At 52.3% G+C, this 18,828-nt stretch overlaps 1 protein-coding gene across 4 annotated transcripts in view; it reads right to left on the reverse strand.

The window, feature by feature from the left end:
* The window catches only part of LOC140386725 (septin-4-like), a 222,611-nt gene that overhangs the window by 164,877 nt on the left and 38,906 nt on the right, over positions 1–18,828 (reverse strand). Inside the window, exon 1 of one of the 4 annotated variants that reach the window (XM_072469340.1) lies at positions 14,429–14,559. The exons of the other annotated variants lie outside the window; for them this stretch is intronic. Coding sequence (XP_072325441.1) covers positions 14,429–14,464 — 36 coding nt within the window. The 5' untranslated portion in view covers positions 14,465–14,559. Of the gene's footprint in view, positions 1–14,428; positions 14,560–18,828 lie in introns of those variants that run through there. 4 annotated transcript variants of the gene reach the window in all.

The raw sequence follows: 18,828 nt of genomic DNA on the forward strand, positions 1-18,828 counted from the left end.
GGGGAGGTCGAGGAGAGGGCATAAGACCATAAGACATAGGAGCAGAATTAGGCCACTCGGCCCATCGAGTCTGCTCCGCCATTCAATCATGGCTGATATTTTCTCATCCCCATTCTCCTGTCTTCTCCCCATAACCCCTGATCCCCTTATTAATCAAGAACCTTTCTATCTTGCAATGGCAATGGAGGTTGGCATGTGCCAAAAAAGTGAGAGCCCAATGCAATGCTGATGTCCCTGCAGCAAGTGAGTCACCCCTCTCCCACAGACCAGTATTTCCCAAGGTCTCACCTCATGTCTTTTGTCTTGCAGGGCCACCATCAGGTGAGGTTGGGATGTCCAGGGTCGCTTCCCACAGCTATATCCCCAGCACACCCAGGAGCACCACTCTGGGGAAGACATTAATGCTTCACCACTGCTATCAACTGCACCATCCACCATCGCAGAAACTATCACTTTGGTGGGTAATGTTAGCAATCAGGTTCCTGGGTCACCCTCAGGTGAGCACCACAAACATGCTACAGCACATCATGTGGAGGCAGGGATGCCCCAGGGAGTGAACGGCCAGAGAACTACCTGATCCCAGGGAACAGCAGTAGTCCAGACAGGTATTGCGCGTCCGGAAAGTATGATCCCATCACTGGTACAGATGCAGACACAGGATTTACCAAAGAGGGTGTCAGCAAACTTCCAGCAGCTGCAGGTACAGCTGGAGGAGTCCAGTCACCTTCAGGCACACGATATGTTGCCGACAAGGCATGGCACCCAGGCCAACACCGAAAGGGTGGCTTCCACGTTGGAAGGCCTGGGCAAGACGTCAGAGTTATGTGTCAGGACACCCAAGGCTTTTGGCACACTGTGCTGTCCATGGTTGAAGCCAGGGACAAGAGACCCCAGTCACAGACGGACAGAGGCGGTGAGGGACAAGACTGCGGCGATGAGGGACAGGACTGAGGCGGTGAGGGACAGGACTGAGGCGGTGAGGGACAGGACTGAGGCGGTGAGGGACAGGACTGAGGCGGTGAGGGACAGGACTGAGGCGGTGAGGGACAGGACTGAGGCGGTGAGGGACAGGACTGAGGCGGTGAGGGACAGGACTGAGGCGGTGAGGGACAGGACTGAGGCGGTGAGGGACAGGACTGAGGCGGTGAGGGACAGGACTGAGGCGGTGAGGGACAGGACTGAGGCGGTGAGGGACATGACTGAGGTGGTGAGGGACATGACTGAGGTGGTGAGGGACATGTCCCAGTCTCGCTGCGCCATGGCTGAAGCTCAGATGAGGGCGGGCCTCCAGGACTGGCTGCGTCAGGTGAAGGTGGCGACTCCAGAGGTTACACCATCTCACCTGCTTCCCATGGAGCAGCCCAGGGGCCATAGAGCACCCTGAAGGAGGAGGAGGTGGTGAGGTCCATGCTGGCGCCTCCTGCAGGGGAGGTGCTGGAACACCTCATCCCTTCCAAATCCCTCCCACCTGATACTGATGGGAAGGGGGAAGAACAGGCTGACACTTTGTCACCATTGACACCTGGAAACGGCTGGACACATCCAGGTCCTCCTGAGGATGAACGTCAATGGCATCACAGGGCAGGGCGCAGGACACGAAGCAGGTCGTCTCCACTTCTGATGTGCTGTCAGCGGAAACACCTAGAAGGAGCGGTAAGCCACAGAGATAAGGAAGATAGATGACTTAGGCTGTCACAGGTGTAGTAAGATGATAGTAAGGGTTTGGGGCACACCATTGTACATAATCACCATTTCATACTTTTACACCACCAGTCCTGACCTGCATCTAACCTCTGTGTGACGGGTGTGAGGGATGGATGTTGTGTGTCTGTGGGTGGGTGGTTGTGGTTGGGGGGGGGGGGGAACCAGTGGCAGGGGAGTGGTTGTGGATGTTGGGGCAGGGCGCCCATGACACATGCATGTTGTTAGGGCCCTTCCTGTTGATTTCCTTATTTCCCCTTTCTTAATTTTTTCCCATTATCATTTTGATGCATGGATGCTTAATGAATATATATCTTTAAGTCAAGTAGGGGAAATTAGGAATGCAGAGAGGGAACACTGCTAGCTTTGGACATCAAAACTCCGACTTTGTGGCACAGGAGAGATGGGGCGTGACTTGGTTCGATCGGTTCACTGGTGGCCAATGAATTCGCCAAAAGGCTGTATTCTGCCCGGTAACAGGTGGTGATTAGATCCTGGGATGATCTTCAGAAACCCAAGGAGCTCAGTTTGAATCCGGGACACTCAGGGGAAAGACCTGCTCGCTTCTGTCTCTGTCTGCCTGTCTGTCTGTCTGCCTCTCTGTTTGTCTGTCTGCCTGTCTACCTGTCTGCCTGTCTGTCAAGGATCCTCAGAGGGGAAAGGGGGAACTGCGGTAGTGGGAAGAAGTGAAAGGCTATGGGCAAGGTGGAATGCAGGACTGAGGGACAGAGAATCGGAATTGAAGGGCTGTGGCACAGGGAAAGGTTCAGGGGAAGGGGGATTCTGTCTGTGGGGTGGCAGAGGTTGGGGCGCTTCAGAGAGGTGGGACAGGGTGGTGAAGCTGCCAGTGCCAGGCCTCCTAGTTGGTGAAATGGGAGATGATAAGGTTGTCCTGTGTGCGGCGGCCCTGGATCATACATTGGGTGACCTGCTCTGCGAGCCCAAGCTCCACGCCTGGTTCTTGCTGGACACCCTCCTAATCCTCCTCGTCAGATGAGGCCTGCCATTAATTTTCCTCCTCCAATATGTTGCTCCTTTGCTGTGCAATGTTGTGCATGACGCAACAGGGCAGCACAATGTTCAAGACCCTCCAGGGGCTATATTTGAGCATCCCCCCGGAGCGGACCAGGCATCAGAAGCACATCTTCAGTAAGCCGATGCACTGCTCAATTATGCTCCCGATTGCTGCATGGGCTTCATAATAAGGGTCTCCTCGTCGGTCTGGGGCCTCCGGACAGGGGTCATTAGCCATGACCTCAACAGGTAACCCTTGTTGCCCAAAAGCCAACCCCTCACCTGAGGTATAACCTCAAAGGTGCCGAGAACCTCAGAGTACGCCAGGATGCATGCGTCGTGTTTGCTGCCTGGGAACCAGGCATAAACGTGCATGATGTGCAGCTGATGGTCACACACCAACTGCCCATTCATGGAATGGAACACCTTCCTATTGATGAAAGGCACCCCTTGTTGAGCAGGTGTTTGGAGGGCTCATGTGTGCCAACCACCTGGGGCATGCCAGTTAAGGTGGCAAGTCCTGCTGCCCGGGCATCCTGGTGGGCCTGGTTGATGTAGTCCAATGCCTGGGCCTATATGGCATCCATCACAGCACGGATGTTTGCGAAAGCCCACACAGGTCCCCGCATGAACCCTGGAAAGATCCAGAGGCATAAAAGCTCAGGGCGACTGTCACCTTGACTGCCACAGGGAGCAGGTGTCTGTTTCCATACCCCTATGCTGCCAGGTGCGCTTCTACCTGGTACAGGTGGCATATGGTCTCCCTGGTGAGGCAGAGTCCTCGGCAGCACATGCAGCTCCTCGAAGGATAGGCACCGACGGTATACACGTGGCCTGATGCATCACCTTCTTTCCACCTCCTCCTCGGCCTGTTGGACGGCCGGCACTCAAGCCTCACCGGCTGGCCCCTGCTCTTGGGGACGGGCTGCTCTTGTGCAGGGTCCTCCCTGGGTGGCCCTGGCGCTCTCACCACTATGCATCTGTGACAGCAGCTGCGGCAAGGTAGATAGTGACCATTGCTGGCTGTACTCCGATATCCATTTCTCTGTGGAGCGGGGAAGGAGAGACAGAGTGTTAGCAACATTGAGGATTCCCTTGACCATCCAAAGCCACCAGGTTACATGGTCACCCTGAGTTGTACTGCTACGCCACCCTCAATCTGTCCCCTTTCCTGCCAAAGCGGGTACCAGTGGTTGCCACAATCAGAGTTAGTGACAGGCTCTGTGCTTCCCGTCCTGTTTTTCCAGTGTGGTCTGTGTGGGTCTCCTCAGTGAATAGGCCATATGTTATCTCAGCTGGATGTTTTCATCTGCTTGTGTGGCAGAGATGGTCAACTTGTGCTGCCAACAGGAGAGGGTGGGACTGGGAGCACAGATTGAGACGGAGGAAGTAGTGAAAGGGATTGGGAGCATGTAGGCGGGGAAGGCCCCGGGACCAGACGGATTCCCAGTTGAATTCTATAGGAAATATATGGACTTGCTGGCCCCGCTACTGATGAGAACCTTTAATGAGGCGAGGGAAAGGGGGCAGCTGCCCCCGACTATGTCAGAGGCAACGATATCGCTCCTCCTAAAGAAGGAAAAAGACCCGCTGCAATGCGGGTCCTACAGGCCCATTTCCCTCCTGAATATGGACGCTAAGATTCTGGCCAAGGTAATGGCAATGAGGATAGAGGATTGTGCCCCGGGAGTGGTTCATGAGGACCAAACTGGGTTTGTGAAGGGGAGACAGCTGAATACAAATATACGGAGGCTGCTTGGGGTAATGATGATGCCCCCACCAGAGGGGGAAGCGGAGATAGTGGTGGCGATGGATGCCGAGAAAGCATTTGATAGAGTGGAGTGGGATTATTTGTGGGAGGTGCTGAGGAGATTTGGCTTTGGGGACGGGTATATCAGATGGGTACAGTTGCTGTATAGGGCTCCGATGGCGAGTGTGGTCACGAATGGACGGGGGTCTGATTACTTTCGGCTCCATAGAGGGACGAGGCAGGGATGTCCTCTGTCCCCGTTATTGTTTGCACTGGCGATTGAACCCCTGGCCATAGCATTGAGGGGTTCCAGGAAGTGGAGGGGAGTACTCAGGGGGGAGAAGAACACCGGGTATCTCTGTATGCGGATGATTTGTTGCTACATGTGGCGGACCCGGCGGAGGGGATGCCAGAGATAATGCGGATACTTGGGGAGTTTGGGGATTTTTCAGGGTATAAACTGAACATGGGGAAAAGTGAGTTGTTTGTGGTGCATCCTGGGGAGCAGAGCAGAGAGATAGAGGATTTACCGTTGAGGAAGGTAACAAGGGACTTCCAATACTTGGGGATCCAGATAGCCAAGAATTGGGGTACATCACACAGGCTTAATTTAACGCGGTTGGTGGAACAAATGGAGGAGGACTTTAAGAGATGGGACATGGTGTCCCTGTCATTGGCAGGTAGGGTGCAGGCGGTTAAAATGGTGGTCCTCCCGAGATTCCTTTTTGTGTTTCAGTGCCTCCCGGTGGTGATCACGAAGGCTTTTTTCAAAAGAATCGAGAAGAGTATTATGAGTTTTGTGTGGGCTGGGAAGACCCAGAGAGTGAGGAGGGGATTCTTGCAGCGTAGTAGGGACAGGGGGGGGCTGGCACTACCGAGCCGAAGTGAGTACTACTGGGCCGCCAATGTTTCAATGGTGTGTAAGTGGATGGGAGAAGGGGAGGGAGCGGCGTGGAAGAGATTGGAGAGGGCGTCCTGCAGGGGGGCTAGCCTGCAAGCAATGGTGACGGCGCCGCTGCCGTTCTCACCAAAGAAATACACCACAAGCCCGGTGGTGGTGGCTACATTGAAAATTTGGGGGCAGTGGAGACGGCATAGGGGAAGGACGGGAGCTTCGGTGCGGTTCCCGATAAGAAACAATCATAGGTTCGTTCCGGGGAGAATGGATGGGGGATTTGGAGCATGGCAAAGAGCTGGGGTAGTACAACGGAGAGATCTGTTTGTAGATGGGACGTTTGCGAGTCTGGGAAATGAGGGACGAGGGGGAGATCATGGTAGATGAGCTGAAAGGGAAATGGGAAGAAGAACTGGGGGAGGAGATTGAGGAGGGGCTGTGGGCTGATGCCCTAAGTAGGGTAAACTCATCGTCCTCGTGTGCCAGGCTAAGCCTGATTCAGTTTAAGGTATTACACAGGGCGCATATGACTGGAGCATGGCTTAGTAAATTTTTGGGGGTAGAGGATAGGTGTGGGAGATGCTCAAGAGGCCCAGCGAATCACACCCACGTGTTCTGGTCATGCCCGGCGCTACAGGGGTTCTGGGTGGGGGTGGCAAAGGTGCTTTCGAAGGCGGTGGGGGTCCGGGTCGAACCAAGCTGGGGGTTGGCTATATTTGGGGTTACAGAAGAGCCGGGAGTGCAGGAGGAGAGAGAGGCTGACGTGTTGGCCTTTGCGTCCCTAGTAGCCCGGCGCAGGATATTGTTAATGTGGAATGAAGCCAAACCCCCGGGTGTGGAGACCTGGATAAACGACATGGCAGGGTTTATAAAGTTAGAACGGATTAAGTTTGTGTTAAGGGGTTCGGCTCAGGGGTTCACCAGGCGGTGGCAACCGTTCGTCGATTACCTCACAGAAAGATAGAGGGAATGGAAAAGAAGTAGACAACAGCAGCAACCCAGGGGGGGGGGGGAGGAATCGGACGGACTCTCGGAGATGTTTTGGATATGTATAATATGTATAGGTATTTGTTATAGGTAATTGTATATTGGATTGTTGGATTGTATTTTTGGAGAGTATTTATTTTGGACAAGGCAGTTGCCATTCAGTTTTGTTCTTGTTTTTGTTTATATATTATTTATTTATTTGTTTAAAACTGGCCACTGTTATTTATATTGCTTTACTGTTGTGTAAAAGAAACACTACGTACTGTTATGTTTGGCCAAAAATCTTGAATAAAATATATTTTAAAAGAAAACTTGTGCTGCCATGCTAAGAGGCTTGTGTGTGAGAAGGTTGTACAGGTGGGGATGAGCGAGGGATGTGTGTGTGTGTGTGTGTGTGCTGGCACTATAGCTGCAGTGTTATGTGGAGCCTGGGTTTTACACACTGGTTGCGACAGGCAACTGGTCAGGTTTCATGGCCGGCAAAGGCGGGGGGGGCGGTGGGCAGGATGAATGGGATCGGGTACAGTGGATGGACAGGACTTGGAATCAGCTTATGATCCTCAGGGGTTGGGCTAGCTGATAGTGTCAGTGGTGAAGCTTTTACTCTGAGACGGGCTGTGTGCCAGGGAGGGTTCAAACGGCCACGGTGCACGTGGCCTTTGTTTGGGGTGAGCTCTGCTAATCCTTTGCTGTGGCACTGCGCTTCTGAGTGCCAGCACCTGGTGGGTCGGTGATTGAGCTTGGCCACACCCATCCCCTTAATAATACTGATGGGGTTTCCAGAGGGGCGGCCTAGCTGGGTTCCCACATGAGCAGAATCCCTCTGAGCATATGCAGGATACCGTCGGCACTGTGGAACAGTCAAGAAACCTGCATGTTGCAGCTAAGGGGTGGGTTTAAATGAAATAATTTGGCACTGAGGGTCTGAGCCAGTGCACCCCGATCGCAAGGGGGACACCCCCATAATGCAGCAAAGGGGGATTGAACCAGAACACCTGATCTCGAAGAGGACACCCCCAGTCCATGCACTTGGCACCAAGTCGTTCTCTGCTACTCCCTGAGGCCCAGGCAGTTGTGAGAATTTTCTTACCTTCTCAACAGCCACACCCGGTCCCAGCACGTAAATACTTGCAGCAATTCACGCTCATAAGACTCCGGCCTGATAGGGGCGGAACTCACGAGGGGGTGGAGCAGCTGGCGAACAGCCTGTTAATGGGAATTAAAACAATGCAAATCCCGGCATGGGGCGCGAACCTCGTTACCGATGCTAGCGGGGTACTGGAGCATCAGAGGCGGATAGGCACCAGGCGCAAATCCATTTATTGGCTTGATGTTAGATTGTCCGCCCATCGCAAATCTCACTACCGGCGTCAGCAATGGAGCATCCAACCCGAAGTGTATTTAGTGTTGTAACATAGGAAATATTAAAGCCAATTGTAACACAGGAAACTGCCACAAATAGCAATGTGATAATGACATTCTGTTTCTTTTTGCTGCTCACTAATGGATAAATATTGACTAATCCACCGGGTATCACTCTCTGGATCTTAGAACCATAGATATAGCACAGAAGGGGGCCATTTGGCCCATCTTGTCCATGCAGACCCAAAGACACCCAGGTGCCATTTCTAATCCCACCTTGCTGCACATAGCCCTGCATTTTACAGTATTTAAGCTGCAGATCCAGGTACTTTTTAAAAGAGTTTAGTGTCTGTCTCCACCACCAACTCAGGCACCATCAATTCCAGACACCCACCATCCTCTTGTGTAAAAGGCCAAGCATTTACAAAGCCAACTTTGGGTCCAATTCGCCACATTATCCCATGGGCTTTTACTTTTTTGACCAATCTGCCAGGTGGGACTTTGTCAAATGCCTTACTAAAATCTATGTAGACAGCCTCCACTTCGCTAGCCTCATCATCCTCCTTGTCACTTCCTCAAAGAATTGAATCAAATTTGTAAGGCATGGCCTTCCCTTCTTCTTTGAAATGATACCTTGGGATCTTTTGCATCCACCCGAGAGAGCAAATGGGGTCTCAGTTTAATGTCTCATTCAAATGGCGGCACCTCTGACGCTGCAGCACTCCTCCAGTACTGCATTGCACTGTCAGCCTCGGTTTTTGTGCTCAGAGCTCGAGAGTGAGACTTCAACACAGAACCTTGAAACTAAAGGGGGTGAGGGTGTTACCTGCTGAGTCAAGGCTGATGGCAAATGGAAGTGCAGGACAACTGGTAATCTCATGAAATTCCCAACAGGAACAATAATTATCCTCCAATGACCCCGGCATCTAGTTACACTAGAAAAGTACCTCAGTTAGTTTAGCAACAAACATTACACCCAGGATTTAATGAAGCCCATTGGAGGGGGCTAGATGGTGGGTGGACCTCATAATCGCAGGGGAGATTGCATGGCCCATTCCCTCTAGTGAAGAAACATTTAGTCAGCAGCAGGCGTTTGAATCTACATTTCTGATTTCCTCCAACACTGCCTAGATTCTCCATGCCCCAAATCCTCTCTGTGTGCTTCACACTCCGGCCTATCCCCCCCACCTCCCTCCACCCCTCCCCATCACTGTATGTCACTTTGTGGCTCAGAAGAGCACCTACGGACATTGCAAATCTACATTCCAGATCTCATAGAAATCCCATTCTAAATTCACATTCCAGGTCGCCAGAGACCCCACTAGTGCATCAAAATACTTTATCCACTGTGGTAGTATCAGGTGTTGCGGTACCCGAGAGGCTGTAGACCATTGGGTAAGCCTGGCAGTTTACCATTGGCTGTTTGGTATGTGGCTCCGCCCTGACAGGCGGGGTATAAGGACAGGTGCCATCCCAGCAGCCCTCATTCTGTACCGAAGCTGCTGGGGAACAGATCTAGTCTATTAAAGCCTTCAGTTATGATACAACCTCGTCTTAGAGTCTAATAGATCGTGCATCAATTTAATAGACTACTCTTGAGCTGAAAGAATGGATCTCCGAATCAAGCCGGAGTGTCTACAACTCAGCCGCCACGCGGAGAACTCGGCTGCGATTTTTAAGCACTGGCTGGCGTGCTTTAAAGGCTACCTCGAGACGGCCAGAGGCACCCCCTCAGGAGAACAGAAACTGCATCTCCTGCACTCGAGAGTAAGCCCTGGAATCTTCCCCCTCATCGAGGAGGCGGAGGACTATGATGATATGATCGAACTGTTAAAGGGACATTATATACGCCCTGTAAACCAGGTCTACACACGTCACCTGCTTGCAACTAGACGGCAAAGCCCCGGGGAATCGCTGGAGGACTTCTACCGTGCACTACTGGTGCTGGGCAGAAACTGTGGCTGCCCGCAAGTTTGGGGCAGCGAGCACACGGAACTTCTAATCCGGGATGCATTCGTAACAGGTATGAGCTCTTCAGAGATCCGAAAAAGACTTTTAGAAAAGGACGCCCTGGGACTGAGAGAAGCACGGGCCCTGACACGGTCCATGGATGTTGCCTCCAGAAACCCGCAGTCCTATGCGCCCGACTGCGCGGCAGCCCCCTGGGCTGCGTGGCATCCCGCAGCGGCAGCCCCACTGACCTTCCCCGTGTCCCCGTAGGCCTGCGCTGTAAGACGGCCCGCTAGCTCCGTTGGGCCCCCTTGCTTCTTCTGCGGGCAGGCGAAGCACCCCACCAGCGCTGCCCAGCCCGCACCTCCACCTGCAAAGGGTGCGGCAAGAAGGGCCATTTTGTGGGGGTCTGCCAAGCACGAGCCGTGGCCGCGGTCTCCAACGACTCCGGACCGCCGCGGCAACCTCCCCTTCGGGCCCCAGGCGCCAGCACTCACCGCCACTCCCCTATCCAAGGACCACGCCCGACCCACGGCCGCAGCCATCTTGCCCCTCGGACGCCACGCTGGACGCCGCCATTTTGTCCATCCCCGCCGCCATTTTGTACATCCCCGACCACCATGTGCGATCCATGGGAGACGCCATCTTGGATTGGGCCCCAGGCCCCCAGCACAGCCAACTACATGCTGCCCGATCACAGCCCACAGCTGCTCCACCTGGCCTCGGTGACGCTGGACCAAAATCGACCTCGGACACTCGCAACAGCAACGACAACGATCTTCATCAATGGCCACGAGACGTCTTGCCTGATCGACTCTGGGAGCATGGAGAGCTTTAGACACCCCGACACGGTAAGGTGCTGTTCACTTGTTACCCACCCTGTAAACCAAAGAATCTCCCTGGCCTCCGGCTCACACTCAGCGGAGATAAAGGGGTTCTGCCTAACAAACCTCACTGTCCAAGGCAGGAAATTCAACAATTTCCGCCTTTATGTCCTGCCGCACCTCTGCGCGGCTACACTCCTGGGGTTGGACTTCCAATGTAACTTGCAAAGCCTCAGTTTTAAATTCGGCGGCCCTATAGCCCCCCTTACTGTCTGCGGCCTCCCGAACCTTAAGGTCGACCCGCCTTTCCTGTTTGCGATCCTCACCCCGGATTGCAAACCCGTCGCCACCAGGAGCAGACGGTACAGTGCCCAGGACCAGACCTTCATCAGGTCAGAGGTCCAAAGGCTACTGAGGGAAGGGGTCATTGAAGCTAGCAACAGTCCCTGGAGAGCTCAAGTAGTGGTGGTAAAGACCGGGGAGAAACATAGGGTGGTCATTGACTACAGTCAGATCATCAACAGGTTTACGCAACTGGACGCGTGCCCTCTCCCCCGCATATCCGACCTGGTGAACCGGATCGCACAATACAAGGTCTTCTCAACGGTGGATCTCAAGTCCGCCTACCATCAGCTACCCCTCCGCACTAGTAACCGCAAGTACACTGCCTTCGAAGCAGATGGGCAGCTCTACCAATTTTTAAAGGTTCCCTTTGGTGTCACTAATGGGGTCTCGGTCTTCCAACGAGAGATGGACCAAATGGTTGACCGGTACGGCTTACGTGCAACGTTCCCGTATCTTGATAACGTCACCATCTGCGGCCATGACCAGCAGGACCACGACACCAACCACCCGAAACTTTCTCTAGACCGCGAAAGTCCTTAACTTAACGTACAATAAGGATAAATGTGTCTTTAGCACTGACCGCCTCGCCATTCTCGGCTACGTAGTGCGAAATGGAGCTATAGGCCCCGACCCTGAGCGCATGCGCCCCCTTATGGAGTTCCCCCTTCCTCACTGCCCCAAGGCCCTGAAGCGCTGCCTCGGGTTTTTCAGCTATTACGCACAGTGGGTCCCCAACTACGCAGACAAAGCCCGACCCCTAATCCAGTCCACAACCTTCCCCCTGTCGATGGAGGCCCGCCAGGTCTTCTGCCGCATGAAAGCAGACATTGCAAAGGCCACGATGCGCGCCATCGACGAGTCCCTCCCCTTCCAGGTCGAGAGCGATGCGTCCGACGTAGCTCTGGCGGCCACCTTCAACCAAGCAGGCAGACCCGTGGCCTTCTTCTCCCGTACCCTCCATGCTTCAGAAATTCGCCATTCCTCAGTCGAAAGGGAGGCTCAAGCCATAGTAGAAGCTGTGCGACACTGGAGGCATTACCTGGCCGGCAGGAGATTCACTCTCCTCACTGGCCAACGGTCGGTTGCTTTCATGTTTGATAATGCACAGCGGGGCAAGATAAAAAACGACAAGATCTTGCGGTGGGGGATCGAACTCTCCACCTACAACTGTGAGATCTTGTATCGTCCTGGGAAGCTAAACGAGCCTCCCGATGCCCTGTCCCGCGGCACGTGTGCCACTGCACAAGTGGACTGCCTCCGAGCCCTCCACGAGGACCTCTGCCACCCGGGGGTCACTGGTTTCTTCCACTTCATCAAGACCAGCAACCTGCCCTACTCCATCGAGGAGGTCAGAACAGTCACCAGGGACTGCCAAATCTGCGCGGAGTGCAAACCGCACTTCTACCAGCCAGAGAGGGCGCACCTGCTAAAGGCTTCCCGTCCCTTTGAACGCCTCAGTATGGACTTCAAAGGCCCCCTCCCCTCCACTGACCGCAACACGTACTTCCTGAACGTGATTGACGAGTACTCCCGGTTCCCATTCGCCATCCCCTGCCCAGACATGACCGCAACCACCGTCATCAAGGCCCTCCAGGGTATCTTTACACTGTTTGGTTTCCCCGCGTACATACACAGTGATAGGGGGTCCTCCTTTATGAGCGACGAACTGCGTCAATTCCTGCTCAGCAATGGCATCGCCTCAAGCAGGACGACCAGTTACAACCCCCGGGGAAACGGGCAGGTGGAGAGGGAGAACGGAACGGTCTGGAAGACTGTTCTACTGGCCCTACGGTCCAGGAATCTCCCAGTCTCCCGCTGGCAGGAAGTCCTCCCGGTGGCCCTCCACGCCATCCGGTCGCTGCTCTGTACAATTACCAATCGGACACCTCATGAACGTCTCCTTGACTTCCCCAGGAAGTCCTTCTCCGGGACCTCGCTCCCAACCTGGCTAGTGACACCCGGACCCATCCTGCTTCGGAAGCACGTGCGGGCGCACAAGTCTCGGACCCGTTGGTCGAGAGGGTACACCTGCTGCACGCTAACCCCCAGTACCCCTACGTGGCATTCCCTGACCGCCGGCAAGATACAGTCTCCCTTCGGGACCTGGTGCCCGCCGGAACCCCACGCGCACCTGAACCATTGCCCCCACCCCCTCCCACCCCACACAGCACCTCCCGCCACTCCTACCTAGGCCATCCCACCTACCGATGCCCCCTACAGGCGCCCCCCTCTCGTGTCAACCATTTGCCCCACCAGCGCCGCCTAGGGCTGACGAAGCTGCCATGGACGACAAAGCCACGCTCCCGGAGTCGCAGATGCCCGGACCCCCACCAGAACCACCACAGAGGCTCAAACGATCCAGGAGGACGACCAGGCCACCCGACCGACTGATTGCTACACTGTAACTGTACATGAACACTGACTATATATATCTCTCCCACACTTGTAAATACTCACGGTACCTCCATATCTGATCATACCATGTTCAATGCTATTGTAACCACTGGCCACCACCCCCGGCGGACTCTTTTTTAACAGGGGGTGAATGTGGTAGTATCAGGTATTGCGGTACCCGAGAGGCTGTAGACCATTGGGTAAGCCTAGCAGCTTACCATTGGCTGTTTGGTATGTGGCTCCACCCTGACAGGCGGGGTATAAGAACAGGTGTCGTCCTTGCAGCCCTCATTCTGTACCGAAGCTGCTGGGGAACAGATCTAGTCTATTAAAGCCTTCAGTTATGATACAACCTTCTCGTCTTCGAGTCTGATTGATCGTGCATCATCCACACAGGCGAAGGAACCCCTGTGCTGTGTCAGGCAACACCGCAGCTCAAATGCATCCATAGACTCAAGAGAAGTGTAATCTCTAAAAAATACTTTCCTGCTTCCTCCCCACCTCTCCCAGAGACATCAACTTGTCGTGGTATGTTCCTTAAGCAGCAACTGCCTTTCAACACATCACCCAAGGGTGTGGTCATTTTGCATGAGCCTTAGACAAGGCGTTTACAGTCTCCTCAACCACAGGGAGTGGTTGATTCTGCTCTCACTCAAAGTTCACACGTGCAAACTTTCCAGCAGTAACGCCAGTCAGCAATGGGAACACTGGTGCAGCAGCTACTCAAATCCACGAGCTGAATACTGACCAGTGGGCACTGATGTGTCAGTGGAGCAGATTCCATAACAGACCTGATCAATATGCAAGAAGTGGCATGAGATGCATGCCAATGACTATAATACCTGAAGTGTGGATGTTCTGCTCCATTGTCTATCATGTATAGTGCATACAACAGTAAGAAAAACACAGCTCGAGCCCCAACATTATATTAACCAAGTCACAACCGCAAAATCTAAGCTGGGAACCCAGTCAAACCCCATTATTAATACCTACAGTTTTATATATTAGATTTTATTAATAGTCAGAGCTCCGTAGACGAGATTTAATTGCTAATAATAAGGATATACACGCCAAAGGTTTACCAGGAAGATTGCCTGGGTTAATTACTCCTGGTAAAAGGAAGTGCCGATGCTTTCATATTTATTAAGTAATATAGAAGCAGCCGGTGCTGATGCTGGAGGAGAGAATTCATAACACTGCACGTACCTCGGCAACTCCAGTCATCTCTGTGTAACAAGCCATATTCCAAGTCAGTCTGTGTAATAAATCAATGGGCACTCTGAGGAGACAGTGCCTGCTGGTTCCCTAGCACTGCAGTGAGTCACAGCTCTCCAAACAGAAGGTACTACACAATCTCATTGACATATTCCCACCCACAATCAGCGACGGCATTGTGCATCCTAACAGTAGCCGGGTACAGACAGCAGGGACGCTGGTCATATCTGAGTGGTAAAGGTGGAACGGAAATATTATTAACATCCAGGTCCTTTTAAGCTCTATTGCAGGGGAAGCAACCGGCACTTGTTTCCAAAAATGTAACCCCTTAACTGCTGAGCTTTACTTCACAGAGTCTCTCAAAAGCTTCGCGTAATGGAAACAGATTCAGGGAAAAAAAGAAGTTGGTTGCAAAGGCAACTAATTTGCAACCAAATATTCCTAATGCAAAATTAAATGCTCACAGAACAGCAACAGCCCAACAGGCCGAAGGATGTCCTTGTTGCAGAGATCACATGAAAAATACCTCATGCCCAGTAAAGGAATCATATTCCTAGCTTTCAAAAAACAGACTCTATCTGTGATAACCCTCACGAGACCCAAGGGGATGACCCGATTAATCTCCGCATGGGGCTCGTGGAGCACAAGCTTCCCCCGTTTCAGGAAGGTCGAGGGAAGATAAAAGGGAACATGGCTAAAATTTGTGTTGACCCGGAAACCCAACCCAAGCATTTCAGGGCCCGCCCAGTCGCATACACCCTGCTTTCAAAAGTGGACGACAAGCTGAGCCAGCTGGAGAACTTGGAGATTATTCGCCCAGTGCAATTTACAGAATGGGTGGCACCAATGGTCCCGGTGCTGGAGCCGGAAAAGAACATCCATTTGTGCGGCGACTATAAAATGATGGTCAACATGGCCTCCCGTTTGGACAGGTACCCCATGCCACGCATGGAAGATCATGACGCAAAGTTGGTTTGGGGCCATTCTTTCTCGAAGTTTGATATGAGCCATGCATACCTCCAGCTGGAATCGGACAAGGTGGCCAGAAAATAGGTAATCATTAATACCCACAGGGGATTGTATGTGTACACAAGGCTCTCATTTGGATTATCTTCCACATGTGCCATTTTCCAGGGGGTTATGGAAAGCATTCTCCAAAGGCTTCCCAGGGTGGCTATCTACCTGGACAACGTGTTGATTACATGCCGTCTCCGAGAAGGGACATCTAGACAATCTAGAAGAAGTCCTCCGCTAAATCATGGAAGTAGGGAAAACCTCCAGAAGAACTGCGGACAGGAGCTCAATGTAGAGGATGGCATTCTCCTGTGGGAATTCATGTGATAGTCCCAAGGCGAGGCCGGAAAACCATTCTGCTGGGCTTGCACAGTGGACATCCGGAGGGTTTCCAAAATGTAGATGCTCACCTTGAGCTACGTGTGGTGGCCAGGACTCAATGGCGATATTGACAGGATGGTGCAGCAGTGTTCAACTTGCCAAGAGCACCAGAAGCTCCCACCATCAGCCACGCTCCACCCATGGGAATGGCTGGGACACCTATGGGTGCATTCGCCGACTACGCCAGGCCCTTCCTGGGGTCAACGTTTCTGCTGCTGATGACGGCCTATTCAAAGTGGATGGATGTACACCAGGGGCCTTTCACCACTTCCTGAACCACCATAGAGAAACTAGACAATCATTCAGCATTGCTGGTAACCCAGATAACACCACCCCTTCACAAGTGAGGAATTTCAGAAGCTTATGCAATCTAATGGGGTGTAGCACATTCAACCTGCCCCACATCACCCTTCTTCGAACGGTCTCACTGAGCGGTCAGTGCAAACCTTTAAGAGGGGCATGAAAAACACACCACGGGGGCAGTGGAAACAAAACTGGCTTGTTTTTTTATTTAATTATTGGATCACGTCGCATGTTACAACCGGGATAGTGTCGGCAGAGCTACTGATGGGCTCTGAACCCGCTCAAGCTCGACATCTCCCAACCTTGTTGGGAAGGTGGAGAAGAAACAAGACTTCCAGCAGAGGTACCAAGATCACCAGAAGCAAAACAGAACGTTCAAGACACGAGACACAGTATCTGTCCGGAATTTTGGAGCGGGGGCCCAGCGGATACCGGGGACCATAGTGGAGAAGACAGGACCAGTCTCCTAGATGGTCAGAGCCAGAGAACAGACTGTACACAAGTACGTGAACCATCTCAAAGGCAGGAAACCTGCACCAGAGGTAGCCCCGCCAGATGAATCCTCTATCCAGCAATGAGCTGGATTTTCATCCTCGAGGCAGGTAGCGGATGTCTGGGAGTTTCCTGGCTCAGCTGTCTGCCTGTCTCAGGAGAAAGTAGCTGCAGGCAGAAACTTTGTACTGGGATGGCGTGAATGCCGGAGTCGAGCCAGAAACAGTTGAGGTGGCCACTGGGTGTTGAGGAAGCTGGTGCAAAGGTCATTATCTCCAATGCACAGCAATGGTTTCCAGCTGAGCCATTCAGGTGGACAATACCAGTTTGGTCATGTGACCAAAACCGGCTTGGAAAAAAAAATAGTTTTTATCTGAAGGCCCAAAAGACCTGAGCAGCCTACAGAAAACATCGACAGAGACTGCCACTTGCTGAAAATGACAATGTCATCTCTATCTTTGGCGGCCTGGAGGCCAAATTTCTCAAGCGGAATTCTCCATCGGCGGGATGCTCCAGTCCACCGGCAGTGCAGCCCCGACTGTGGGTTGCCCGATGATGGGAGTGGCCACAATGGGGAACCACATTGGCAGGCTGCGGGAACGGAGAATCCTGCTGCTGGCCGCACCAGAAAACTCGACTGGTGGACCGAAGATTCCTGCCCCTTAAATGAACCACCCAGCCTGATTCCAAAACTCCCAAGTCCACCTGTAAAGAAATTTGACCTGCTGAACATTCATCTCTTCAAGGGAATCCTGCAATGATCCAAATATCTGACTTCAGCTATTTGATCCCATCTGTACTACAACTCAGTGGAAAAAGACCACTTTCCTTATTGGATAGCCGCTGATCTGCTATGAACTCAACATGTGAACTATGAACTGATCTTTCAGTTTACAACTTAAATGTGTACCATTTTCTTTAACTGTGCCTCCCTTCTGTGTGTGGGAGGAATTCACAAAGCGTTTAAACTTTAAGGTCAACTGCGAGAATCAATAACTTTTTATATAAACCCGCAAAAGTCTGCTGTTTGTTTTTTAAATTGACCACACACTAAAGGGGGCTTTGAAACATACGGGTCGATCTTTCCAAAAGAACCTCAGAGAATATGGGAGAGGAAATGGAGGCTCCAGTTTCTCTCTCCTGCCTGTCTGTCACAGTTGGCATGGAGGGTGAGAGGGGTCATTGGGGTTGAGTGGGGGGGGGGGGGGGCATGATTTGCAAGGGATGGGTAAGAGCTTTTGAATTTATCTTTCAAAAGTTCCCTCATCAAGACCATTGTTCATTACATCTGACATTGCCCGTACCTAATTGTCCTTCAGAAGATGTTGGTGAGTTGCCTTCTTGAACCATTGCAGTGCATGTGGCGTAGGTACACCCACAGTGTTATTAGGGAGGGAGTTCCAGGATCTTGACCCAACGACAATGAAGGAACAGTGATATGTTTCCAAGTCAGGATGGCGAGTGACTTGGAAGGGAACCCCCCAGGTGGTAATGTTCCATGTATCTGCTGCACTTGTCCTTCTAGATGATAGTGAGTGTGGGTTTGGAAGTTGCTGTCTAAGGAGCCTTGGTGAGTCCCTGCAGTGCATCTTGATGGTACACATGGTTGCTACTGTGTGTGGGTGGTAAAGGGAATGAATGTTTGTGGATGGGATGCCAATCAACCGAGATTCCACCAATTGGAGCTCAAACACGAAATGAAGAAGCAACGCCCAACACTGGGGACATTGATCCAGCTAAGATACCAGAGTGTGAGGGTTTGCAGACTGCTCCAGAAGTTAAACTGCGCAATTATCCAAAAGTATGCCGACACTGTGACTTTTCACCAGGTGATGGGCAGCCAACTCAGGTCGCAGCCATGGATCAACCAAAACTCCTCGATCCAGCTAAGGCTCCGAAATCGGCTATGATGGCAGAAGAGCCAGAGTCACTCTGCATGGCAGACAATCCAAAAGCAGTGATTATGGCAAAAGCATCACAAGCAACAAATCGCATGACAGAGCCCAGCAGCAAGAAGGATGCCATGAAAGTGAAAAAGAAAAGGAGACGCAGTCAGAGGATCAATCCCATGAGAAGGAAAGGGAAGAAAAGATGAGGTTTTTTTTTAATAAACATTTTATTGAGGTATTTTTGGTTTTACAGCGACAACAAAATAAACCATATACATGAATCTATAAACATAGTGCAAAAGCCGTCTTCCT

This window comes from Scyliorhinus torazame, chromosome 12 (genome assembly GCF_047496885.1).
Source record: "Scyliorhinus torazame isolate Kashiwa2021f chromosome 12, sScyTor2.1, whole genome shotgun sequence".
Lineage (NCBI taxonomy): Eukaryota > Metazoa > Chordata > Chondrichthyes > Carcharhiniformes > Scyliorhinidae > Scyliorhinus > Scyliorhinus torazame.